The 25,769-nt window shown below is 50.3% G+C and overlaps 11 protein-coding genes and 1 non-coding gene across 12 annotated transcripts; 5 read left to right on the forward strand and 7 right to left on the reverse strand.

The window, feature by feature from the left end:
• Positions 1-471: 471 nt before the first annotated feature.
• Positions 472-2,229, forward strand: TrAtP1_006664 (uncharacterized protein). The gene is made up of 6 exons (XM_014082489.2): positions 472-722; positions 781-854; positions 926-1,123; positions 1,184-1,191; positions 1,253-1,952; positions 2,008-2,229. The coding sequence occupies exons 1-6, from the start codon at positions 610-612 to the stop codon at positions 2,088-2,090; spliced, it is 1,176 nt and encodes a 391-aa protein (XP_013937964.2). The 5' UTR covers positions 472-609; the 3' UTR covers positions 2,091-2,229.
• A 173-nt stretch (positions 2,230-2,402) lies between these two features.
• TrAtP1_006666 lies at positions 2,403-2,483 on the reverse strand. Its single transcript has one exon. It is a non-coding gene; the product is annotated as a tRNA-Ser (tRNA).
• A 626-nt stretch (positions 2,484-3,109) lies between these two features.
• On the forward strand, positions 3,110-4,311 carry TrAtP1_006667 (uncharacterized protein; the record flags this gene model as incomplete). Its single annotated transcript, XM_014082488.2, has 2 exons — positions 3,110-3,810; positions 3,888-4,311. 2 exons carry the CDS (start codon positions 3,110-3,112, stop codon positions 4,309-4,311), a joined length of 1,125 nt encoding a protein of 374 aa, XP_013937963.2.
• A 37-nt stretch (positions 4,312-4,348) lies between these two features.
• Positions 4,349-4,950, forward strand: TrAtP1_006668 (uncharacterized protein; the record flags this gene model as incomplete). The annotated part of the gene is made up of 2 exons (XM_066113221.1): positions 4,349-4,471; positions 4,549-4,950. 2 exons carry the CDS (start codon positions 4,349-4,351, stop codon positions 4,948-4,950), a joined length of 525 nt encoding a protein of 174 aa, XP_065969307.1.
• Positions 4,951-5,159: 209 nt separating this feature from the next.
• Positions 5,160-6,367, reverse strand: TrAtP1_006669 (uncharacterized protein; the record flags this gene model as incomplete). Its single annotated transcript, XM_014082487.2, has 2 exons — positions 5,160-6,068; positions 6,173-6,367. The coding sequence occupies 2 exons, from the start codon at positions 6,365-6,367 to the stop codon at positions 5,160-5,162; spliced, it is 1,104 nt and encodes a 367-aa protein (XP_013937962.2).
• Positions 6,368-6,890: 523 nt separating this feature from the next.
• Positions 6,891-8,362, reverse strand: TrAtP1_006670 (uncharacterized protein). Its single transcript, XM_014082486.2, has 4 exons — positions 8,162-8,362; positions 7,838-8,036; positions 7,492-7,779; positions 6,891-7,430 (listed from the first exon to the last, which is right to left on the reverse strand). The coding sequence occupies exons 1-4, from the start codon at positions 8,284-8,286 to the stop codon at positions 7,191-7,193; spliced, it is 852 nt and encodes a 283-aa protein (XP_013937961.2). The 5' UTR covers positions 8,287-8,362; the 3' UTR covers positions 6,891-7,190.
• Positions 8,363-8,584: 222 nt separating this feature from the next.
• On the reverse strand, positions 8,585-10,107 carry TrAtP1_006671 (uncharacterized protein). The gene is made up of 2 exons (XM_014082485.2): positions 9,334-10,107; positions 8,585-9,248 (listed from the first exon to the last, which is right to left on the reverse strand). The coding sequence occupies exons 1-2, from the start codon at positions 9,960-9,962 to the stop codon at positions 8,720-8,722; spliced, it is 1,158 nt and encodes a 385-aa protein (XP_013937960.1). The 5' UTR covers positions 9,963-10,107; the 3' UTR covers positions 8,585-8,719.
• A 268-nt stretch (positions 10,108-10,375) lies between these two features.
• Positions 10,376-12,980, reverse strand: TrAtP1_006672 (uncharacterized protein). The gene is made up of 4 exons (XM_014082484.2): positions 12,539-12,980; positions 12,263-12,372; positions 11,983-12,108; positions 10,376-11,910 (listed from the first exon to the last, which is right to left on the reverse strand). Exons 1-4 carry the CDS (start codon positions 12,618-12,620, stop codon positions 10,915-10,917), a joined length of 1,314 nt encoding a protein of 437 aa, XP_013937959.1. The 5' UTR covers positions 12,621-12,980; the 3' UTR covers positions 10,376-10,914.
• Positions 12,981-13,499: 519 nt separating this feature from the next.
• Positions 13,500-15,214, reverse strand: TrAtP1_006673 (uncharacterized protein; the record flags this gene model as incomplete). The annotated part of the gene is made up of 5 exons (XM_014082483.2): positions 13,500-14,324; positions 14,378-14,466; positions 14,522-14,699; positions 14,858-15,122; positions 15,180-15,214. 5 exons carry the CDS (start codon positions 15,212-15,214, stop codon positions 13,923-13,925), a joined length of 969 nt encoding a protein of 322 aa, XP_013937958.2. The 3' UTR covers positions 13,500-13,922.
• A 2,406-nt stretch (positions 15,215-17,620) lies between these two features.
• Positions 17,621-18,316, reverse strand: TrAtP1_006674 (uncharacterized protein). The gene has a single exon (XM_066113222.1). The coding sequence runs from the start codon at positions 18,277-18,279 to the stop codon at positions 17,914-17,916; it is 366 nt and encodes a 121-aa protein (XP_065969308.1). The 5' UTR covers positions 18,280-18,316; the 3' UTR covers positions 17,621-17,913.
• Positions 18,317-18,809: 493 nt separating this feature from the next.
• TrAtP1_006675 (uncharacterized protein) lies at positions 18,810-20,496 on the forward strand. Its single transcript, XM_014082482.2, has 3 exons — positions 18,810-19,567; positions 19,704-19,882; positions 19,952-20,496. The coding sequence occupies exons 1-3, from the start codon at positions 19,097-19,099 to the stop codon at positions 20,013-20,015; spliced, it is 714 nt and encodes a 237-aa protein (XP_013937957.2). The 5' UTR covers positions 18,810-19,096; the 3' UTR covers positions 20,016-20,496.
• Positions 20,497-23,644: 3,148 nt separating this feature from the next.
• On the forward strand, positions 23,645-25,393 carry TrAtP1_006676 (uncharacterized protein; the record flags this gene model as incomplete). Its single annotated transcript, XM_066113223.1, has 1 exon — positions 23,645-25,393. One exon carries the CDS (start codon positions 23,645-23,647, stop codon positions 25,391-25,393), a length of 1,749 nt encoding a protein of 582 aa, XP_065969309.1.
• Positions 25,394-25,769: the final 376 nt, after the last annotated feature.

Genomic DNA, 25,769 nt, shown 5'->3' on the forward strand with positions numbered 1-25,769 from the left:
GAAAGAGAAGGGTGAAGGAGATGGGAGAGCGATTTACCGTGCAAACTGATATGAGTAGCCTAAGAGTACCATCTCAGGACGGAAACTGATGTATAAGGAATCAATCAGATCAATGAGATCCTACAGTATGCTCCCATCCTCTGTAAATACTAAATACCGACGGGGAGTAGGGAATACATCCATGAAAGAAAGGGTGTCAAGCCTGCATATGACCAGGCTGTAAGAGCGATAGCGCCCACACCTTGATCAAACGTATACGGCCGCGTCAAGTTGGCACAAGAAATGGCAGCAAAGAGAGGATGCGCCAAGAAGGATGCCGCGCTGCTTTGGGAGAGCAGGTCGTGAATTGGCGCTGCTCATCTTCGGCAGAGCATTCAATAATACTTCTGACCTACAATGGCATAGACTGTATATTTTCATCGTCCTCTCACTGAGATTAGAACATAGAGATGTGTGCTTTGACAACGGGGTATCGAGCAATGACGATGTTCTGCTTACGAAATCCCCCACCCGCCTAAACTGCTTCAACCACTCGCCTAAGCGTCTACAGGCTTCCAGTCTCATTCATAGACCCCAAACGCAAGGGATGCACCATTGCGTACTATCAACATGGGCATTCCCTTGCATCCGATTCTCCGAGCATCTCTTTGGGTGGCCGCCGCGCCCCTGGCCTTCTACGTCGCTCTCATAGGGCTAGGCGTGGTTCCATTCTTCCAAAGACAGTAGGTTCTATTGCAGCATCATTTCCTTGAGCTGCAGCCGTGTCTTACATGCGCATAGCTTCCTGTATGCTCATACCATCAATTCGCTATGGTGGTCAGATATCAATGCCCCAGAGGGCTGGGGTTTTGCCAGTTCGTATTCCCCCCATGCGTCATTATGAGACCGCTGTCGCCTCTGACATTCACGCTGTGTATCCCAACAGAAAACCAGGTAACTCCGTTTCAGCTGCAGACTCCTGATGGAGAGACAATCTACGCTTGGCATATTATGCCGCTGCCTCTCTATCTGCAGCACGAAGCCACAGTAGCAACTCAAAAGATTGGCCTCTGTGATAATTTTACGCAAACCGAGTCGTTCCGCCTGCTGGCGAACGATCCAGAGGCGAGACTCATCATATCCTGTAAATACATCTCCTCTCCAAATAAATCAGTAAACACTCGAACTAACTGGAATTACGCAGTTCATGGGGTAAGCTAACCATTAAAGCCCCATCTTCTTCCAAACTGTGAAACTCGGCTCACAGTTATAGAATGCTGGACACATTGCCCAAAACGAGCGGCCAAACAGCTACCATGCCTTGACTGATACCTCGTCATATCACGTTTTGGCCGTTGATTACCGCGGTTTCGGCCATTCCACGGGCATGCCCAACGAAACTGGCCTAATTCTAGATGCTGCCACCGTTGTCGACTGGGCCATCAACGTGGCAAAGATTCCCCCGAGCAGGATCGTCTTGCTGGGCCACAGTCTTGGAACTGCAGTTGCTAGTGGCGTCGCCGAGCGGTATGCTCTCCAAGGAGTTGAATTTGCAGGCATAGTTCTAGTCGCGGCATTCAGTGACTTGGCCACTATGCTGAGTGGTTATCGCTTCGGAGGCTATGTGCCTGCTCTCGGGCCATTCGCGATGTGGCCGGCTTTCCAGCGGCTTCTTGAAAGGTATATTGTTGACAAATGGCATTCAGCCAACAGACTTGCAAACATTGTACGCCACACCAGAGGCAGGCTGAGGATTAGCTTGGTGCATGCATACAATGATAACGATATTCCGTGGACTGAGGACAATAAGCTGTTCCACGCCGCCGCGAACGAGACGATTGGCATTCTCGATGATGATGAATTCAACGCTTGGAAAGAGTCGAATACGGTTCGGACCAGTGAAAAATCATTCGTCACAACATGGACAACTGGCGATAATATAGTCATTCGTCAGGAATTGTTCCCTTGGGGCGGTAAGTCTTTCCATCTCTAAAACATACCATTCTTCTTCTAACTATCTACCATAAGGCCATAACGAAATTTTGAGCTTTGCGCCAGTCAGCTTAGCAATTATACGATCATTTGATCTCGAAGGCACAGCGTACGATTAATAGAATAGGGCCTGATTCAAGGTAGAAGAGGTTGAAAAAAAACAGTCTTCTTCCGTGATCAAGTTGAGTCCAGAAGCAAAAGGTTCTAGCATGAACAAGCGCAAAAAAAGAAACGTCCGACGGAGACAGGATTCGAACCTGCGAGGCCGAAACCATATGATTTCTAGTCATACCCATTAACCACTCTGGCACTCCGCCTATTGGATGTTGGATGCGATGATGCGGAGCACAATGGGAATATACGCGAAAGTCGCAAAGAGAGGCAAGGAAAAAAAATTTCGCACATAATATGTGCGCCAAAAAGAAACATTCCGACGGAGACAGGATTCGAACCTGCGAGGCCGAAACCATATGATTTCTAGTCATACCCATTAACCACTCTGGCACTCCGCCTAATTGGATGTTGGGATCATGAGCGCTATTTCTTACTAAACAGCCCTAGCGGATTAAAGCAAGCAGTTGCATCTTCATTTGCTTTAGGGTAGGAAACTATATTGATTGAGACATCTCAGAAATCCTTTCAGCCAATAGGTAAAAAAAAGGCTGAGGGTAATGTTTTCGAAGCTGTTTTCGGGGCTGTGAATATTGCGGTAGTGCTCAATACGCTCAAGTGCCTGTTGGTGATTGGCTGTCTGTCACGCTGTCTGTGATTTGCTGCATCTCGTAGACGAATTAGTACCCAGGTCTTCCTCTGAACAGCCAGATACACAGGTGAATCATAGGCAGATATCGGCTGCCAATGTTTACGGACGTAAAAGTGAAATAAATATCGTAAATGAGCAATTGACTGCGTTTCATGCCATATCAAGAAAACGAGCAAAAAGTGAAACAGCCAAGTATGCCCCAGGCAGCAACGGCATTCCAAAACAACCACATGGCCTTCCAGCTCCATCGCCAACCCCACCACAGGTCGCAACCACACACGGCCATTTGGTTCCTGAACCCCACCACAGCGCATTGCAACCTGCAAACGCACGCGACGCCGCAAGGAACAGAGAACAAAGGCCACCACCGCACAAATGCCCGCCGAGGAATCGAAGCCGGTCGACCAGGCCGTCAACGAGGTCGACGCCGAAATCAAGGCCAAGCAGGCCGCGGCCGAATCCGAGGGCGAGGAGGACGATGAAGAAGTAGCTGCTGGTGACGCCTCTGCCGCCGGCGGGGCCTCAGCCTCGGCCAGCAAGAAGAAGAAGAAGTCCAAGAAGAAGAAGCTCAAGGAGGCCCTGACAGGCAAGCCCGACGACGCAGAGGCCGATCTGAAAAAAGCCATCGGCGGCCTCACGCCGCAGCAGCTGCAGGAGCTGTTGGCGCTCAACCCTGCGCTCGCAGGGGAGCTGGCTCAGGCTTCCGGCAGCGCAAACCCTTCGCCCGACCAGATCTCGGACTTGCTCAAGAAGATGAACCTGCAGGACATCATGACGGGCCTTGCGGCGGCCGGCAAGAACGTCAAGGACATGGCTTCTTACAAGTTCTGGCAGACGCAGCCGGTGCCCAGATTTGGCGACGACGACAAGGTGGTTGAGGAGGGACCCCTGAGGATTCAGACGGTCGACGACGTCTCCAAGGAGCCTGCGGCACTGGTTGATGGGTTTGAGTGGGTGACAATGGATCTAGATAATGACGAAGAGATCAAGGAGATCTATGAGCTGCTCAACGGACACTACGTCGAGGATGATGAAGCCATGTTCCGATTCAACTACGGACCTGGCATTCTGAAATGGTGAGCTAGCATCATATTCTCTCTCTACTAACCTGAGAGCCATGTCGTTGCTAATCATGAATTTTTACGGAAAACAGGGCCATGATGCCTCCTGGCTGGGCCAAGCACTACCACGTCGGTGTCCGCGCCACTCAGTCCCGCAAGCTCGTCGCCTTCATCTCCGCCATCCCTGTGCGCGTACGACTCCGCAACAAGACCATCACCGCCTCCGAGGTTAACTTCCTCTGCGTCCACAAGAAGCTCCGCGGCAAGCGCCTCGCCCCCCGTCCTCATCAAGGAGATCACCCGCATCAGCAACCTGCACGAGATCTGGCAGGGCCTGTACACCGCCGGCATCGTCCTCCCCAAGCCCGTCAGCACATGCCGCTACTACCACCGCTCGCTCGACTGGCAGAAGCTGTACGAGTGCAGCTTTGTGCACCTGCCGCATGGAAGCAAGCCCCAATACCAGATCCGCAAGTATGCGGTCCCGGATCGCACCAACACAAAGGGCCTGCGTGAGATGAAGACCACGGATATCGACGCCGTTCTCAAGCTGATGGACAAGTACATGTCTCGATTCGACATTGCCCCTGAGATGTCAAAGGAGGAGGCAACTCACTGGTTCACCCCTACTCCTCAGCCTGGCCAGGATCAGTACATTTGGTCTTATGTCGTCGAGGTATGAAGAATCTATCTTTGCTTTTTTCTTTCTTCTACAAATCTTTGTAATCAACCCTACTAACATGTGCTCCTCAGGATGACAACAAGAACATTACCGACTTCTTCTCCTTCTACTGCATCGAGTCATCTGCCATCAACAACCCCAAGCATGACATCATCCGTGTCGCCTACCTATTCTACTACGCCACCGACGTGGCCTTCAAGGAGCCCTTTGACAAGTCCGCCCTCAAGGCCCGCCTCAATGACCTCGTCCACGATGCCCTCATCCTCGCCAAGCTCGCCAAGTTTGACGTCTTCAACGCCCTGTCTCTCATGGACAACGGCCTCTTCCTGGAGCAGCAAAAGTTTGGCGCGGGCGACGGCCAATTGCACTATTACCTCTTCAACTACAGGGCTAACCCCATAGCCGGAGGCGTTGACAAGAGAAACCAGCTAGATGATAATAATCTGAGTGGTGTTGGACTAGTCTTGCCTTAGAGAATTAACGTTTGACGTATATAGATAGAGCATCTTATTCTGTCTTTTTTTTTCTTTTCTAATGTGGAATGTCCGCTGGAAGAAAGCATTTGTGTTTCTAGAAAAGAGAAAGAGATACCTAGTGGCCAGCTCTGACGCATTCAAATAATCCAAAATAAAAACGTTGCTATAAACATATACCCGCCCTCTTCTGTATAGATTTCACTTCTTCATGTTGTATATGTGTACGTCTCCATCAGCTTATTACACGCAATAAATCGCTCTTCCAAAAGGCCGTTGAACCAATCAGGCCTATCCATGCCAGCCGCATGGCCAACGTCGTCGACAATCATTCCCACGCCAGGCTGCATATGCTTGATCAGCTTCTCGCCATTCGCCACCGTAATCATCTTATCAGCCGTCCCGTGCATGATGAAGATGCGCTCCCTACCAACATCACCCGCAATCTCCTTGAGCTGGCCCGGCGACTTCCTATGCCCTGCCGCGGCAATGAGCTGGCACAAGAAGCCCTGCCGCGTGAACCACCCGGTCTGCCGCCTCTTGAACAGCTCCTGCGCCTGGAACCGCTGGAAATTGCTATCAAAGGTGCGATACTCCCCGTCGGGCGAGCCCGGCGCGGGGCCACACCGCGGCGTCGTCTTGGGCGAAGGCAGCGACGCGGCATCGTCCGGCGCAGCGAGCCATTCCTCGCTAAAGAGCTGCCGGCTCGTATCAATCAGGCCCTGCTCCTCCGACTTGGGAATGACAAACCCCAGGCGCTGCCATAATGCGTCGGTCCAGGACTTGGCCGGCCCGCTCTCGTACTGGGCCGTGGTGCTAATCAGGCTCAGCGAACGCAGCGTCCCGGGGATGGTGTAGGCGACCTCCTGGGCAATCATGCCGCCGAGGGAGACGCCGACGAGGTGGACCGAGCGCTCCTCCCTCCAGCCGATGAAGTCGAGCAGTTCGATGAAGTCGACGGCCATGGCGCCTGTGGTGTAGCGGGATAGGGGCTTATCGCTGTCGCCTATGCCGCGGTTGTCGAAGATGAGAACGGAATACTCGTCTCCGTGGTCGTGCCCAAAGTATTTGGTTTGTCGCTGCCATGAGGTTTTCACACCGGCCAAGCCCATGATGAGCTATGAAAATCCATAATGTTATCAGCAAAACAAACAAACAAGCAACAGTACGGTAACGTTGAAGCCTGAGAATAAGACGTGTAATGAATCATGTGAAATCATACCGCAACTCGAGTCGGCCCCTCTCCATGAATCTCATAAGCAATCTTGAGAGGACCTCCAGGCCGCCCCTTTCCGACCTCACACTTGCCCTTCTGGTGCGGTTCCAGAGCCCATATCGTCGAGGGATAGGCCGGGTGCTTGAGTGTCTCCTCGGCAGATGGTGGAGTAAACGCCCTGCGAAGCAATAGGTTCAGCATTTAGTTTCCAACCGCGACAAAAATGAACAAAGGCTGGTAAGAAGAAAAGAAGAAAGTAGCGATGCGAGACATGAGGCGCACGCAACGAGACACATGTGCCGGGTGAAGTTTCACGGCGAAAGAAACGACCTGTTACACTGGTCCTTCTGGCAGCCCTCTGGGATGGATCATTCATTTCTATAAGGGAATACTTACATGTTTGATACTTATTCAAAGCGCTCAAGTTACCTGAAGAATAATCTTTGAATCAAGAATCACAAGCCAGCTAGCTCTTTGGTTTTAGGCTGGCCGGCAGCTTCCAGATCGGCACTGCGTGGCAAATATGGCGCTTTGTAGATAATCTGCTTCTCAGGGCAAATCTATGCAAAAAAAGATCTGAAATTTAAAAAAAGCCTTGAAAGATGTTGAAATCTTCCGTCTCAGAGAGAGAGTGGGTGTTAATGGTGAACGCGCGCCGAGGTCGTATTGCTGGTTGAGGTTGGCAGTCAAAGCTGCTGACATCATCATAACATGGTTGACAACGTAGCGTCCTTGGCGCTGAGCCTCACTGGGTGAACAGGCACGACTTCATCTGCCTCGTTCGCTCGTGATAATAAGTCATCTATGCTTAAATGTATATAATTTTAATCATCTTGACGAGGCCATCTTAATCTCCTCATCATTTATATCATCAATTGCAGCGATTCACGTTCCGCTCTATGCCAATGGCTCTTTTCAGCCCACCATCCTACTACTTTGTAGATAGAGCCCAGTTGCTTCTGAACCGAGAGAATACCTAACCTCCCATCCCAATGTCAGCCAACCAATTTATTCTTCATCACCTTCACCTCTCGCCAGCCAGGCGTCGGCGCTGGACCTCTCCCAAGGCCTTGTTTCCACTCAAGAAGGCAGTGACGCCAACCACGCCCATCGCGGGGAGAGCCTGGAACAGGTTCCACTGTGTGTAGTAGAGAAAGAAGACGCCCTCCATCGCAATGATTGAGCCAAAGAACACGGCGTGCGAGATGGGGGCATTTCCCAAAGCCTTCTGCGCATGAGTAAAGTTTCCACCAATAGCAAACCACTATCGCAAGTTAGCATATATATATTCTTTTTTTTCACCCAGGTGATGTCTTTCAACGTACGCCAATGAACAGTGCTGGCACGGTAGCCAAAACAGCAAGTGAAAATACAAGCGAGATGATTACGGGAGGGTTCTTGGGGTCGGCTCGGAAGATGTGGTGAATCTCAGCAAGCTTGCCATATCGCAGCGGCTTCTCGGAGACTTCGACAGTGGCAGCAGGGTCCCGCTTGACGTTGAAGTCGAAAACAGGAGTGACCGAGCCCTGGGAGGAGCCAAAAGATGCAATGATGAGGCTAGCGGAGAGAGGGCTGTCGGAGAGAAGCAGTTGACTGGGGAGATCTTTTTGTGACTGCGTTTGGTATTAGTTCTTGTTCGCCAATTGTTTCTCGTACGGAGTCCCAGCATACAATCTCAACAGATCCCTTTCCAGAGTCCTTTACGGTCAAGGGGAAAGGTGCCTCCAGGCCAGTTATTGACTCCTTGACAACGAGGAAAGCCTGGTGCGGTCGCTTCGATTTGGAGCCATCCTTCGTGACGACGGTAACCTTGAGCTTGTCTTGGTGGCCCAAGGTGAGCGTGTTTCGAACACGAGCAGCGCCGTCAAACCTGCAATCAATCCCAATTGTTAGCAATGGCGGCTCAAATATCTCATTAAAGAACAAGGTAAAGGTTATCAGACTTGGTCGAGTGACCAAGGGAAGCTCTTTCTTGGCAGCCGGGGGAAAGCTCACTTCTCTACCGCATCGTTGCCGCTCTTTGAGGCCACCTTGACAGTGCCTTCGGTAAACGTCCACGAGGAAGCAGCAGAAGCAACGGAGGCGAGCGCCAAAACTGCAGAGGCTACAGAGAAACGCATGGTGGCAGACGACGGTTGGTGGACGAGGAAAGACGCTGCTCCAAGATGACAGCTTAGACAGCTTTTGGTGCTAAAGGTTACGTGGTTGTAGTGCCGTAGAGGCGCAAGGTGGGGCGCTGTGATTGGCTAGTGGCCACATTGAACACACGGTGTATGCGACATGATGTACTGTATGAATATGCACTGTCATGTCTCTGGGACGCAAGACGAGACATCTAGAAAGCTGGTGAAAGTATAACTAGACAGATACATGCGAGAATGAATGTCATTGCATCTTTTGATCAAGTTTATCAGTATATGCAAAATAATATTCAATTCAATGCCGGCCGCAATATTCTTGCAATCTAGCCATGGTCCGCCAACATAACATGAACGCTCAGTGACCAACGATCAGTTTTCTAAAAATCATCATAATCTTCCCCCCCCCATGCAGTCATAACTCAGTCCTCTTACTCGGTTCAATCGTCGTCTCACTCGTCTTACTCTTCGGCAGCTCTTTCGAGAAATGCCCAGATAAATCCATCCACTCCGCCGTGAATGCCAGGACAAGCTTAGTCCAGTCATTGACGCTCGGCATATCAAGATGCTCGCCATCATCCTGCATCGTATGCCATACGTCGGGGAACGGCGTGGGAATCAGATGAAGAATCTCAACGCCTCGTCTCAGAAATGGGATGTGATCATCCTCAATGCCCCCATAGCCGAATTCGCTGGATTTCTTATTTCCATCTGGGAGAAAGGGATGGGCGGGCTTGGACTCGAGAAGACCTAGATCGCGCATGCGCTTCTCTAGCGATGCCATGTTCTTATACGCCCAGTGGGTGGTTGGAAAGTAGGATGGCACACGGGGATTGGGCGACCCAAGGAGATCCAAAAGGACGAAGAGGCTGATGGAGTGTAGGGGGGTCCTGTAAGTGGACATTGTAGGATGGAACTCGGATTCCCAAGCTTGGGCCAACGATCTGAGAAAAACAAAGTGTCAGTATCGATAGAAGATAAAGCGATATTTGAAAAAAAAAAAAAAGAGAGAAATATGATAGTCCGTACCTTGCGCCATACAAAGAGTCCGTCTGCGTCCAGCGCACAAAGGCTTCCTCGCCATCCAGCAAAATAATCTGCACCCCAACGTCCGTCTCGAAATCGTCGTCCAGCCCATCATTCGCCCCCGCCGCACTGCTCCATTTCGACTTGAGCGCCCCCTCAATGCTCCTCGCAATATGCAGCAGCATCGCACACGGCGCCGCGCTGTCCGTCGCCCCAATGAAATCCTTGGGTTCCATCTTGCTGTCGTAATGCGCCACCAGCGTCAGCCTTCCGACCTCGCCCTCGCGAGAACCAGGCGGGTCGCGACGAAAAATCAGATTCGAAAAGGGAATGTCGTTCTTGCCAGTCGCCGGCGTCTTGGAGGTCGAGTTCTGCCAGAGCATTTCCCATTCCGGCAGGCTGCTCTTGAAGAAGTCGACAAAGTGTCGCTGTGTCTTGATTTGCCCTTCGGTGCCCGGCACTCGCGGTATGAGAATGGGAGCCAGAAGCTTCCCGTTATGAATGTCGAAATCGTTACCGGGAGATGGCAAGTTTCGCAAGTCGTCGTCCGTCAGAGTTCCGATGCCGAGCGCTGCGCCGAAGAGGCCAACGAGCGGCACCGCGAGAGATGCCCGCAAGACGTTGAAAGGCATGTTCGAGGTTGCGGTCTACGGCACTCTCTCTCCCCCGGTAGAAAAGAAACTAAAAACAAAAAGAGAAAGGAAAAAAGAACAGGCAATGCCGGGCAAAGATTGTGTTTAAGATTAAGTTGTCACTGCGTAGCGCCGCAGCATCGTTATAGTTCATCTGTTATCTACCAAGGCTCTGGGCGTTATCTTAGCATCAGCTAGAGTGGGCGTCGTGGCCACTTGCGGCGCTACGGGAGCCAACCCCGCTAAACCGCATTTTGCGGAGTCCCTTAGGACCCTGTTCCTGTTCCTGGCAGACACTGCATTGGGCGCCATTTAGTCCCCAAGTGGCTTGGAGAGTCTTGAATTCTCTTCTATTCAGGCAGTGATATTGCTGTTTCTATGTTTCAAGTCATTCAAATGCATTCCAAGCGAACCTCCAACAATGCCTCTCGAGAGCCTTGCGTAGATTTCTCAAATATTATTAGACATAATACTGACTGTTAAGCATGAGGTTGAATCTATAGAGTCCCGATATTAATAGGAATAGAAAGAGAAAAAATGACGGGGGAAAAATAGTACAAATCATTCATCCTTGTGGCCCAGAGTCATCAAAGGCCGGACCATGTTTCATAATAGAAGCGCAAAAGCATCAATCCAACGCCGGTCTGCCATGCGTGCCATAGTATCAGGTCGCTCATATAAAAGCTGCACTTCCCCTTCTTCGTTGTGTTTCTTTATAGTTGCCCCAAACCATATCTTCTAGGTGGTTGAAATCTCGTCCAATCGTCCGTTTTTTATATTGCTTGCTGGGTGTTGAAATCCTATCCTGCATCAACATCTCTAACTTGGTTTCATAAGGGCATCATCTGTGTTTAGGGAATAAGAATTGAAAAGTATAGAAAACAGAAAATGAGGAAAGAAAAGAAGAAAGAGCCTATAATTTCAAAAGGCAAAAGTCAATGATAATCGTCTTTCAGTGCAGCTTGGTGGCGGCTCTGGCGGCCAGCTTGTTGGCCAGCTGCTTCTCCTTTGGAATGGTGAGAGCGTTGATGCCCAAGAAGTCGCAGATGCTGGTGATCACCAGGTAGGCCCAGCGGAAATAGACCACCACTGCGAAGACGAAGTATCCCCACATGTAGAATAACTCCAGTTGAGGGCTAATCTGAGGGAAGCCAATTCGAGGAAGGTTTCCGAGAACGGCACCTCCAACCAGCGGGGTCAACATGACAGTCCAGTACGGGAATGGTTGACGAGTCAAGTGTGCAAGGATGATTTTGGTGGTCAGTCGTCCAAAAACGAGGGACATTGTGCAACAAAAGAGAACGAGGTGGTTGTCGTTCATGAGGGAGCTGTAAGGAGAAAAGACCCAGGCGCCAGTGCAGACGGTGAAGACGGCCATTGGAATCCACTCGAAGAATACGGGAAGAACGGGGAGGTTCTTCGCCTGGCGCGCACGGGCTACGTTCAAGACGCAAAAGGGGATGTGAGTGGTGACCAGCAGGAAGATGATCATGCCAACCCAGATATCCCGGAAGGAGACGTCTCCGATGAGATGGGCCACTCCCTCCAAGTGATCGCCCCAGATATGTGCGAGTGGCTTCGTGAAAACGTCGGGTCCGTAAATTCCGGAGATGATCATGATGCCGCAGGCAATGAGGAGGCCTTCCGTTGGGCCGTTGATGACGCCAAGGTAGAGCGTATGCGTGTGGTAAGTCTCCCACGTTGAAAAGAACATGGGAAGACACGGGATAAGAGCTGTGAAGACACCAGAGGGCGAGGTACCCAGTCCCATAGCGGCCGTCTCGAGTAAACTCGCGAGAGTGCAGTTGAGCGAATCGATGCCATGGTCGAAGAGCTCGCCCAAACCGCTCGAAGTGCCGGTCCTTCTCGCCTGCTTTCCGTCGACGTTATCCATCGTCTGGTACATGAAAAGACCAAACGCAAAACTAAAGTACAGCCATGACGGTCCCTGCACGATTTCTCCCAGTTAGCAAAGCAACCTGTAGTTGCGCACAGGCACGGTCGAATGTTGGTGACGTACTGGTCCCACTAGATCAGGCATATAGATGACCACTAAGGCGACGTTGAAAAGAATAAAGAAGAATCCCAGAAGGGTGACCATATTCGGCGCAATCCATAGCGGTAATACTTCGACAAAGGCATTCCACTGTAAAGCGTTGATTGTTAGCTACCATTTGCATCAAACTCCTTATTCCGTTTTTTTTTGGCTGGTGTCGATCGTGCGGAGGGGCATGGACATGTAGGGGGCGAACGGCAACGTCATGCGGTTATGGGGGGGAAGAATAATCGGTGAGCCGTACCCAAGGACCAAGTATGTATTTCGACACTGGTGATTTATCGACGCTCGAGTATTTGTACGACTTCAAATGGATCAGGGCATCGTCCGAGATGCACTCTGCCACGGCCTGTTCTGTTCCGCCAACATGGTTAGCTGCCACCTCCACCAAAAAAAGGAACGATTCCTCCCGGCCGTCAATTGTCGATAGCGCCGGAAACGGCCAGCCACCAGCCGTCATTCAGAGAATAAGTCGTCATATGTACTCTCGAGTGCAAGACATATCAAAATCTTTACTTACTTGTGTTTGGGGCCATGCTGCTACCACCTCGCGTTGAGGTAATATCACCTTGATGCAATGGCAGCGTGTTGACTGTAGACATCGTAGAGGGGGGGAGCCGGGGGGCTCGGATGTTGGGAGGCAGGAGGATCTTTTTAAAAAAGACACACAGGGGAGCTTTCCGCTGCTCTAGGTTTGTTTCTGCGGCAGAACTAGTAGGTTACTCCTTGCTCCCGTGCGTCTGGAGGCTGCGCAAACTTCAGACAGAGTTTTTGGTCGGCCAAGTGACCAAGAGTGTGGTTTCGTTGGGAGGCGTGCATGAAAACCTGCGATTTGTGGTCCTGACCCCGGTAAAAGCGCCTCGGAAAATCTGCCCGTGGGCCTCTAAATCCCCTGAGCTGGAACCGCTACAGCCCCCAAAAGGGCTCCAAGAGCGCCAAAGAGCTTCTATGGCCCCGAGCACCCACGGTCTAGTGGAGGATCATTGACGCGGTCCCCGCTCTGGTAATCTAAAACGACCGTCACCAGCACGTGAAAGCCCGAATTCGTTGAGGCGCCAAGCAGCAAACGACCGTTTACTGGTCCTGTTGGCAAATCTCCTTGTACGTCTACATCTTAGCTTAGTATAGGTACCTGCTGGGGCACCGCATCTAGCAGAGTTATTGAGAGTTCAAATGTTACTGCACGTTTTCCATCATGTATCGGCATTAGCGTGACGTTGGCACACTGAATCGCAGCGCTGGTAGATTAAGTACTAAGAGGGCCTTCTCCTTGCAGCTGCCATATGCACGATCATCATGTGCATGATTACGGGCTGGGAAAGTAGGTTTGTGATTGGCCTCAAAGGGACAAAACACATATGAACCCAGCTCTGGATCAAACCTTTTGCTGGCGCCGATGGCGGCCACCTATAGAAGGTCGCGTGAGCTCTGAAGCGTCATGTGTGATAAACGCCGGATAAGGAGACATTTTTTTTCGCTGATCCATTTTGATAGGCTAAATGCGACTTCCCAGCCAAGGCTCCAGAATTCAAGCTCTCTTCTTCTTTGTCGCTAAGCGAAAGGCTGACCAGCTTGCCACGAAGATAATCCAAAGTGGGTCAAAAAGAAAAGAACAAGAGAACAAGAGAAGAACAAAAGCACAAAAAGAGAAAGAAAGAAAGAAAAAAGATTGGCAAGCTTGGTGAACGTTGAAGTAATCTCAAATTTGTCGTATCAAAACGTGCATTCGGTAGTAGTATTAAGTAATTCCCATGACAAACTTTCCCCCAGTACGCATAACGCTATTCAAATGTTCAGACGCACGCTCCAATAAACAAGCAAACCAAGCAGATATTATGCGCGATCCCACAAGAGCAATCTATTACTTGCTCGATCGCATTGTTCCCTTCTCATGAATATACACATTACAGCATGGCAAAGCCGACAAACATGCTTCCAAACAGAGCCGCCAGTCCATACACTCTTGGAATTTCAACAGCGGGAGCTGCCATCGACTTGCCTCCCTTGCCGCTACTGGTAGTGCCAGGCACGTTGGTAAAGATGGTATCGGCGCCCGTGGTGGAAGCGGAAGGGGTAGCGTCAGGAATAGAGGAAGAGGCAGATGAAGTCGTATTGTATCGCTTGGGATCAGTGGCACCGCAAGGGTGGTCGACGGCGCAGTTAGTCGCGCATGTGCTGTCGGTTCCACAGGCATTTCTGCACTGCACAACAAATTCCTGGCAAATGAAGTACGGCAGTGTCAAGGAGAATTCAGTGATGTTAGGCTGCTGGTTATTTCCACATAGACAGCCATATTGTAAAGTGTCCTACTTGGCTGTTAGTCATGTTATACCATGGGAGCATAGCTGGATACACATACGGGATCACACGTGTTCACAAGAGTCTTCTTGGTCGTAATTTGTGAACAGATAAGCGGGCACGATGAGGTTTCGTAGCTACACCACGATGCTGCTCCATTATTAGCATCAACTGGCTGCATTTTATCTGCTGGCAATGATCTCACTTCTCGTGGCGATGGGCACGCTGTCGGGATCGATTGATTCCTGGGCCTGGGCCACGGCGGCAAAGGCCGTCGTGGCTGCCAGAAAAACTGATCTGAAGGATACCATGGTGGCTGATGATACAAGTGACGATAACGGATCGAGACGTTCGCGTTGAAGAGATGAGTGATACTGTAAGCTCTAGCAACGAGTCGATGTTAGTGATGCGATTTTAAGAAAGAATTGCGTCGGTGGATAGCAGAGAGAAGAGTAAAGCGAGTAAGACGACAAAAGTCAAGGTCGACGAGATGCAAAGGTGACAAGGAGCCACCCGACAAGGGCGATTCTGTGCAACTCACAATTATATAAACGGCAGCTGCACCAGGGATTGCAATTGCAAAAGCGAGAGACGGCAAACGAAGGCAAGCAGCGAAGGAGCTCAGCAAAGGACTCGTTAACGACAGAGATGGCAGCGGCGGCGAGAGAAAGGAGAGGATCGAAGGAGGCGTCCGAGGAGGAAAAGCACTTTTATCAGCGGCGGCAACGGGGCCCCGGCACGGAATCTCTCCAGAAAAGCCAAGACTCGGCCATTGACCAGGGTGGGAGGCGAGACCAGGAGGCGAGCTCGTCCAAGGGCCCCAGCTCGAGCTCTAGCTTTCTCTATCAAGCACACGGACGCACCAACTGCGCAGCTTCAGTATGCGGCCTAGCTCCATTTCGTGTTCCCCGCCGCAGCAAACACGCAACCGGGGCCGCTGGAGTCTCACACATTGGCTTCCGGTGGAAATGGCCAGTTGCGCTGCCGAGGGCTGCCGCGGAGTGAGCCACTGTACTGGCATCAATAACACGGGACGCTGCGATATACGATGCTACAGTTACATACTTCGACGCCAAAGCTACTATCGCGCAGCTACTGCACATCCGCACTTAGTTTTTTGGGGGACATTTGACCCCGGTCGGCCTAGTGACCAGGCGATATTGAGGCCCCCACCATCTACAGCGAATATATACTCCGTATATGGTACCTGGCCTCGATGCTGACTGCGTGAGCCTTTCTTTGGGGAGAAGTTATCCAGCACCCTAATTTTATTATCCAACACCCCAACCATAGCATAATAGGGCAGCCAGTATATATATTAAATGTACAGCTGCCAAATACTTATTAAAATAGCAGCAGCAGTAGCAGCAGTAGCAGCAGTAGCAGCAGCCTAAGCTACAGCTGGAGTGCTAGATAACATAATCGGGGTACTAGATAACTTCTCTCTTTATTTTTGGGGTGTTGGATAACAGAACTGGGGTGCTGGATAATGGCTCCCTTCCTTTGCGCCTGCTGGACGGTACATGTACGAGGCACCTCCCAGGAAGCGGTAATCCGATGTCCGCTAGCGCACGGTAGCACTGCTGGTAGCGCGTCGTCGCCAGCTAGTGGAAAGATCCGAGCTTGCAGTGGCGCTTCCCCCCTTTTACAGTAGACGTGTCCCTGTGAGATGTTGGGCGAGTCGGGAAATGAGGCGTCTCTCTCTCCAGAGGCAAAGGGACTTTAGATTTGCCAACAACACTTGCAGCAAAACACCACAGCAGCCTCTCCCTCCACCAAGCAGTGCAGCGGCTGTCTATAGCTGCCATATCTTACCGCTGATCTTCAATGCCCAAGCGAACATCTTCCGGGTGCGCTGCGTCTAGGCGGGCCTATTCACCAAGCCGAGCCGCAGAGTCCCATGGATCCAGAAATTACGAGCCTACCAAAAGGCACTAGGACGCCGGAAGCAGTCGAGCTTCCATTGAGCTAGGATTCTCCGCTTGACGATAATCCCAAGGGCCACTCATACACCCTTCCATTCGCATTATCCTTTTTTGTGCCGCATCTGCCTTCGTATTCTGATATGCATGCAAATGGAGCCGGGAGCTACAATCGCACTTATGCAGACACTTGCGTCCAGTAGACGGCTATTGTTCCTCCATCGACAGGTGAAAAAGCTCCGTGCTCTCCGCACGCTGATATCAAGATTCAGCAGGAATGCGTGGTTTCTGGCTGGACTCAAAGTCACATTCGTGGGGAGATCCACTTGAGCGACGGGGCTTCCATTATCTCACTTGTGCAGCAACGCTACAAATACAAAAGTTTGCTAGCGATGCGAGGGAGGAGAAGAATGCATACCAGGCTCCCGTATACGATTCATGCTACCTGGTAGGTATCCTGAAATTTTTCCCTTGGCTCTGGCCCTGACGGGGCCCGTGTCCTCACATTGAACGGAGTCTCCTTCGGAGTCGACGAACGACAAGGGCAAATTCATGACCTGTCAGACATGCATCCCAGTACGGGCTCCATTCCCTGTCCCTATTTGGGGAGGTTGCTATACGTTGCTCGGCATAAATTCTGGAGACATGCCACGGATACGTAGCATGAGTCTGACCCTCGGACCACCATACGAGTGGCATTATGGAGAATTTGCCCAGCATCCCCAGCATCGCGAGATCAAGGCTGAAGGGCAAATATGCTTAGATGCATCGGATGCGATTCTATCGTGCCGTACTCCGTACAGAGAGAAGAAATAGGAAAGCAGAGATTCCCAGGTCGAGCACCTAGAAAGCTTGGCCTGTAGATCTCGAAATCTGGGGCAAAGCGATATTGGGGTGGAGGAGGAGCAGCGATTCGCGAATGAGAGCCAAGGGGAGGTTGTGAGTGCGATATCGCCGAAACGTCCCCCCGTTTATAACCGTTTTGGTGTGGGGATGGTGCTAATGTACAGTTTTACGGACTACGCAGCGTAGTATGAGCATCAGGCGGCGATCAGCCCAGAGCAAAAGTGCTTGGTATCTTGCTAATATCATTAGGCAAAATGCCCGCAATGCTACCGATGACTCTTCCGTTACGTCCTGCACTCGTTCGTATACCGACCAACGCACGCTGGTCAGAGCCAAGACGCTTGGTCCGATGCATGAATACGGATTACGGGGTGATTTATTATCAAAATGCTCACTCTGAGGGCCAATAAACGGTCAAGCATTTGCCGTAAACTGTCATGTACGTGTGATGAATCGGACGTTTTGTCCAAGTACTTTGTAAACACGAGCTGGGAAAATCGGGATCGTCATGTGTCATGCATGTCTCGCAAAATGGCGAGACAATGGCAATAAACGACAGCTTGCGAGACAGGCGGAAACGTGTGCTTTACTTGCAGTAGGCATGCAGGCAAGACGTCAAAGTCTCCAGCTGTAAGGACGCAAACTTTTGCCCATTGACAGCGTGCAAGTAACACAGCCGTCATCTCGGACATGATCAGCACACTCAGGGCGTCAGAACGGGAGGCTTTCCACCCTGTGCTACTTGCCGTCCAATGTTTGCCCGTTTACAGAATGCCGAGCCTTGTCTTTCTTCCGATTCCCCCAATTCATTGCTGAGAGAGCATTGAGATCATGTTAGCATTGCTCCCTCCGATAACCCAGAACGACGCTGCGTCGGCAGAGAAAAGGGGTAGCCATAAGCGGTGGTCGCCATGAATGGCCGCTCCGGGCGGGAATGGCCATATCTATCTACATATGTGATTTGTGTTGGTTTGTAGGATTGATGGTATTGCAATCGCCATATCGCTCTCTTCTCTAATTTGGTCAAGGGATATGTACCTTCTACACTGCGCATGGAGCAGCCACTGAGAAATAGTGAGACCCCTATGCGAATGATGACAAGCTTCGTTTTCTTGTCACGGAACCCAGATGCTAATCTAAGCTTCACCAGCAATAAGCAGATAAGCATGCTGTATAGCTGTGAACTGGAGCCCATATAACTAACACTAGGTACCTAGAAGGAACAAAGCGCATTCAAGTATTGACATGTATCAATATAGAGTTCTATAATTACTAGTAGCTGCACATTATTCCATACGTCATCTCATACTGTCAGGAGCTCACTTCTACCACACAACCTGCTGATGGTACACACGGCTAGATGCATGCTTCTTTCTTCCAGCTCGGCATGGGATCCGGCTGAAGTCTGACGCCGTGAAACATTCATGTATTCCAACCAACCGCCTTCCACTGAGCTCTTCAGCTATCATAATGCATGCGTGTTAACCGCTTTAACACTAACGGAGGAATTGACATGATTCAACATTCACAAAACAGCAGCTAAGAATAGAAGCTTTTCTCCGAGAGAGCTTAAGTGCATTACCTAATCATCAAGCGTGGAAAATGGGACCCATTTCTGAATAGACCCCACCCACGCCGCTGCAGCTCTTAGCTGCCGGGGATAGCTACGCCACTATCGGAACTAATACTGTGATTTTGGAGGCCGTGGTGGTTATTGATAGGCCACAAATTTGAGAGGCGTCCCTTTTAGGATCTTATCTCATACATCTACGGCTTTGTTAAGCACTTTGGCACTCAATCACGACGACCAGGCACTTTTTGATTTACCATCATCAGCATCGCCATTCTATCATTCAAACTTTCGAGCAATCCCGCTGGCAATTGTGTTATCGAGCGAGGCGCTACAACACTCAGGAATTCAGACCCGGCCGTCGCATCGATTTGTAATAAAACGACGCCAATCGACTCGATACTCACGCGAGCATTGCGACTCCTTCACTCCACATGGCTGAATGGCTTCGGCTGTAGACACAAACCAGGACAATGCGCAAGGCGACCTGACCAGCCGGGCAGCGCCATCGCCGCCTGCAGAGTCCGGCGCAACGCCGCCGCGGAGTCGCACCTTGAGCAGAATAAACACCGATCTCGCCTCCAGAGACAGCCACGGCACCCCCAGCGAAAGCAATCGTGGCGGCGACAACGACGGGGCGCTGCACAGCGCCATCTCTAACACGAGCTCCATCACATCGCCTCCTCCTTACTGGCCTCATGCCAGCCACCAGCGAAACATCTCCAACCTGTCAACCGAGTCTTTCCTACCGGCCGAGGCAATCAGGTTGCGCGACAACGACACCAACGATGACGACAGGAACAGCGCATGCTGGGCGAAGAGCGTGGAGATTACCGACTTCATCTTTGTGAACGGCAGCAATACGAACATTGGCGCCTTTATTGTGTGGAACATATCTGTCGAAACCATGAATGTGAGTTCAATGTTGATGCTTCCTTTGCGGAGAGCGGCGCAAACCTGGTGCAGCATGTGTCTGCGTGTGTGTGTCTGCGCCAGCTTCGACTACGTCATACAAATGAACTGACCAAATTGTTTCATGTTCTAAATAGGGAAGCTACATGAACATTCGGAAACGCTACTCCGAGTTTGACGATTTTCGACGAAAACTCACACAATCGTTTCCCAACTTTAGAGCGGCAGTGCCGGAATTACCACCCAAAAGCGCGTTATTCAAATTCCGACCCAAGTTCCTGGAAAAGCGCCGGGCTGGCCTGCAATATTTTCTCAAGTATGGGAATACCCAACAACCTAATTTATGCGCTCAATGCTTCTACATAAACTAACACCATCTTTGTAGCTGTATACTATTAAATCCAGAGTTCTCGGGATCACCTGTTCTCAAGGACTTTCTCTTTGCGTAACCACGCGGCGACGTTTTTTCCTTTTTTTTCCTTTTTTTTTTTTTTTTTTTTTTACCTTTTTTTTAATTCTTCCCTGAAAGGAACGGGCTTTTGAAAACTGCGCATCGCTTTTAGCCGAAAGGCCTAAAAGTAGCACCCACGTGTTTTGCTGCACGACTGAGCTGGATAAATTGAGCTCCATGGTTTCCTTTTTGGGTAATATTCCTCGCATCTCATTTTGAGCATGCATTCTGCTATTAAAATGCGAGCTTGAGTTTTTAATACGTCCTAGAGGGGCCGGTCTTTTATGTCATGTACAATAGGTTTGCAATAATATGTTTAATGGTAGTGAAGGAATTTGTGATGACGTGTACGAATGGACAATGTACAATGGTGATTTGATGTTCTCATCAAATGCAAAGTCATCCGTGGTGAGCCGCAAGATATCTCAGGTATTTGCTCGCCATCTAAAATCCAATCTTTGGCGGTTGTTTCACTTGATCATCTTATAACCAGTTCAGATTCTACACCACTCTTTAAAAAAGCATGAATTACTGTCAAATAATAGCAGGAGTAGCAGGAGCTTCTCACTGATGCTTGTAACTGGAGTGCTGGGTAATGAAACTTGGGGTGTCGGATAGCTTTTCCCCTGAATTAATGGAGTGGCAGTATTCAAGCCCCGTAAACTACTGCTGGGTGTCCATGGCAATCTTTGCTGAATATCAACAGGACAATCCATGAGTAAAAAGCGTTGGGAATCTGAACACTACCCAGTGGTCGTGTGGGAAATAGGTTCAATGTGATGAAGAGAAGCGCTGCCGTTTGCTCAGCCATGCCTTAGATATGGGATGGGGATATCGTAATCCCAAAAGCAAACAGAAATCATGTGGCGCTCTTCCGGTGTAGACTTTCGAGCAGTTTGGTACTGTCCACTACATGTTACGTGATGTAAGTGCTGCAATGGTGTGTTCATAACTGCGTTCCATGCATACCGACTTGAGGCTAACATAGACGGCACTTGAACGATTCCTTGAAACTTGTTTGCTATGAACCCGAGTGTAGATGGTAGGGCGATCGAATAGCCAGGTGTTTAAGATTGGTGAGAGATTTAAAATTATCAGTGACCGAGGGTTTGCCGTCCTGTAAGACTCGGTGCGGTTCTCGCAGAGCCAGCGGAATTGATAATCTGAAAACCTCAGCGTCCGCCCCAGCCTCGCGGCAAAATTACAGAGATATTTTGATGTTGACCGACAAATCCCAGAGGAGACTGCTGGAAAAGAAGGCCCTGTCGAGCTTGCAATAGTCCGCTTAATGAAAATCCCGTATCTGCTCCAAAGGAGGCTCCGACTCTCGAGCTGGAAAGCGTTGTTCAGCTGCCAACGCCATAAAAAGACCCCGTTGAGGCCAAGGTATATAGCTCAACAGCTTCCCGGCTCGCCCTGAAAGCAGTCTACCTAGTCGTATTACTACGACAAATGGCTAGAGGTACATAGTTTTTCCGTGGAGTGTACCAGCGCCCGTCAAGAGAAATCCTCAACCGATGCATTTGACCTAATAACAATAAATCACTGTACATGACGTTTCGCCCAATTGCGCAACCGACTTAGAAGGTCGTGCTTGATCGGATTCGCGAACAGTTCCAGTAGGACGATCCGGACCAAGTATTTGCTCGCGTGTGTAAGCAAATCACGTCTTTGAATACGCCGGTCACTGTTCACGATCTCATGGAGTTCCGCGGCCGCGAAGTCGCTTCTACAACAGTACAAGAGATCCTTGCGCTGAATCCAGAGGACAAGAAAGGCCTGAACGACGCCCTTTTACGGTCATGTTCGCTGAAAACTGTGTTCAATGAGAGTCCCTCACCAGAAGACAGACATTTATATGTACATGTTGTTCAAAATTGGGGCAGTTAGCCCACATATGAAAACACTCCTGCCAAATACATGTACACTCAGCATCAGTAGCATCAGTAGCAGGATTCGGTGACACCCACATTGAACAACTCATCGTATATACTTTAGAGCAATTCGCCCTTCCATCATGTCCATTAATCCCATCAAGCCTATCACAATGCCAGCTCGTTCTTTATTACTCCTACTACAAATAGTAGGTGCTCGTAAGCGCGGGATGGACACCCTGTTTGTTTCAGGCTTCTGGAATAAACGCGCTGTCTGACAGGAGCACCCATCAGATTTTCATGTGTCGAGCCCGTATTTCCATTAAACCCGTTCTCTAAAATAGGCACAGTAATATTATATTCCATAGCCCTACAGGCCACAGATGACCCATCCCTGCTGCCGGAATTCGCGTCAGTAATCACTTCTCCGACCCGCCTGCTGCGCTGCGCCTCAAACATTCATGTTTGTCGCTCGCCGTGGCCGAACCCAACACTCTTCTGGTTGGCCCAGAATATCCTGCTTCTGAGACAGGAGACCACAGCAATACTAGCACCATGACAAGACAAAACAGAAAGAAATCAAGAAAATACTAGGAGAAAGATAGTAGCACCATGCCTCGTTTAGTTCTCCCTTGGCGATCTATCGTACCGCAAGATCGCTTCGATTTCGGGATATTTCAATGCGCATGCACGGACTAGGTACCTAGTACTGCCACCTATTAGAACGACAGCTGCCGCGCCCCCTTTGGGACAGCGATTGTGATCGCCACTCCTTCTCTTCACTTCTCTTTAGTTGCGTGGTCTTTCCGAGCATAAATACATGTCGCATTTGTGAACAGTAATAGCACAGGCACATGTATTTGCTCAGATACTGGTCACAGAGAACCCGTGATCGATCGGGTTCGTTATACTACTACCTGAAATGCATAGACAACGTATTCTGTTCCAAAGAGCCTGTCAATCCTATTTTAGTAGTCTACTAAAAGAACTAGCAAGATGGCTGGGACCCACGTCACGTCATCACTAGATGTAAACAGTGAGACTTGAACTGGGTTTCCATCTGTAATATTGCTTGTCTGCAATGGAATCGCTGCCAGGGTACCGCATTCAAGGTTATATTCTGCCTTCATCTAGTGCGCCAATACTTGTGGACAAGTAGCGCCCGCACTGCTAAACGTCTCAGACCAACATGGCCGCCCGTCTCACATGAGAGGCGGTGCTCTTGGGTTGTGGCACCTATATCTGCCATGGCTGCCCATAGCTGCTGTTAATTGAGGATCCCGAAGCCTTCGGGTCCTTGCGTCACTCCGTCATCAACAGTGATAGGTATACCCAGTCCAGGGGCCGGTGATAAGTGGTCAGCATCTGCTCCCATTTTCCCTTGTTCAGCAAAGCTGCAACTGGTTATTGGGTCCGTCGACGTGGCTACCGTCTCTTTTTTTTTTTTTTTTTTTTCAGTTCTCATCACTGTCTTAAAGGCCGCCTTCCCGCTTTGTAGTTCGGCCTCTTGACCAACAAAGAAAGGCCTGAACCCTGGCCGAGCATCGAGCTGTCGCTTTTCCTCTTCAGCGCCAAGGGCCCATCCGGGCAACCCGAATGACGAAAGGCGGCTCCCCTCTTTGTATAAAGTTGACGTCGCCTCGCACAGACAACTCCGTCCATGGGATAACGCCGTGTCGATATTGAATTCCAGTGTTTGCTCTTTTTCCCCGCAGCCCGCGGAGGTGGTCTCCTACGGGAGGTGCCGGGCATCATGACTACCTCTAGCTTTGCCTCTAGTTTCACAACCCTCTCCTCGAAGTCGACAAAATCACAGCAATATATGGATTCACTGGTGCCGCCATCCAAAGATCAGTTTGAGCGAATCGCTCGGGTGCAGGAGGGGAAGGAGGAGGAAATTAGGCAAAGGACCAAGCATCTGAGGCAAAAGTCGCTTCAAGAAAGCAAGCAGAGTTTGCGGTCGAGTCGGAGCGATGAGATGAGAGATGCTGCACGCATTATTCAGAAAACGTTTCGGGGCTACCGAGCAAGGAGGGAGATGAGTGGATTTACCTTGGATCCGAGTACCAGATGGATAACTGCGATCCGGGAGGCACAGTTCCGCGAAACAACGCGGCCTCGAGGTCGGTCCTTCACCGGCGCAAGCCAAGACACCTTGTCGGTCGGAGACGTGGCCGATATTCATGCGTCAACCGCGCGATCCAACTGGAAGAAGCTGAGCATGGTTGCGCTGCGGGCCGGTCACGATGATGAAGATGAAGATTCCGACTCGGACTGCTCATCTGAGGCGGCGAGCCTACCGCCCCATGAAAGAGAAGAGCTGCGGCGGCTTCGCGAACAAGCCAATGCCCAACGACGAAAAACCGCCCTCACGCTGGGGCTGCAGTATTGGTTGGAAATAGTAGACCAGAAGCATCGATATGGTACAAACCTGCGCATGTATCACGAAGAATGGAGGAAAGCCGATACCAATGAGAATTTCTTCTACTGGCTCGACTATGGGGAAGGTCGGTATATATCACTCGACACTTGCCCGCGAGAGCGACTTGAAAAGGATCAAGTACGCTATCTGTCGCGAGAAGAGCGCCAGTATTACTTGGCCACGGTCGATGACCAAGGCCGATTATGCTGGGCCAAGAACGGAGAGCCCATCGACACGTCAGAAAAATACAGGGACAGCATACACGGCATCGTCCCTGTTGATGACCCAACACCACCGTATCGACCGATGACGGAGCATCCGAACCCTTATGCCGACTCAGCCAGCGGAATGCCTTCCACCGCATCCGCCTCGTATCTGGATTCGAACCATGAACAGCATCGCGCCGACAGTCATGTCAACCCAGAGCCCGACCAACGAGATGTCAAAAAGGTGAAGCAGTTCTCTGCGACGACAACATTGAACAAACTGCTCCGTAAGACGGTCAGAGACGGTACTTGGATCTTCGTTGCCGACACCTCCTTCAGACTTTATATCGGCATCAAACAGGCGGGAGCCTTTCAACATTCATCGTTTCTTCAAGGCGCCCGAATATCCGCGGGAGGTCTCATCAGTATCAAGGATGGCAAACTCAGCTCCCTCTCTCCGCTGAGCGGGCATTACCGCCCACCAACCTCCAACTTCCGTGCCTTTGTGCGGAGCCTCAAGACTGAGGGCGTCGATGTGGGACACGTGACGATATCAAAGGCGTATGCTGTCCTCCTAGGCTTGGAGACATACACCAAGTCACGGCGTATGGGCAAGGATCTCATGCACAAGATGATCCATCGGAAAAACAAAGTAGCACATCCAAAGGAGACGAAGAAGAAGGAAGAGGACGAGGTAGATACCAGCAGGAGTGCGCAGAGGGAAAGGGAGGTTATGGAAAAGGAGAAGCAGCAGGCGATGGCCCATAAACACGCGCGTGTGGAAGAGACCGCTGTGAAGGCGATGGAGAGGCTGCATCTTGTGCCTTCAGCAGCTGGCGAAGAATCTCAGAAGAGGACTGTCACATATCTTTAGCATTTGGAAGCAAGGTATTGCCTGTTAACTGGTTGTTGATGGGCTTGCATTTTGGTCTGTACGCATAAATACCCCGGGACTGGACTGGCTAGATAGAGCGAGTTTATATTTGTTTATATTTCACTTGAACGTTAGATTAACTTCGATGGCTAGATTTAAAGTTTAGCTTTATGATTCAAATTGCTTCCTTGTTTCTCCCGGGTACCTAATCGTGAGCCATGTTAATCAACAACCAAAGGATGGCTTCCTCATTGAGGTAGAAAAATAAGTACGTAAAACATTCGTTAAAATTGACGTCAATAATGGTAAATAACCCTCTAATTTGCTGAGTTCAGTTCCAAGTTGACTGTTGTGTGTTGCTAAAGATTTATCTCCT

The sequence above is a fragment of the Trichoderma atroviride genome, chromosome 3 (assembly GCF_020647795.1).
Source record: "Trichoderma atroviride chromosome 3, complete sequence".
Taxonomy (NCBI): domain Eukaryota; kingdom Fungi; phylum Ascomycota; class Sordariomycetes; order Hypocreales; family Hypocreaceae; genus Trichoderma; species Trichoderma atroviride.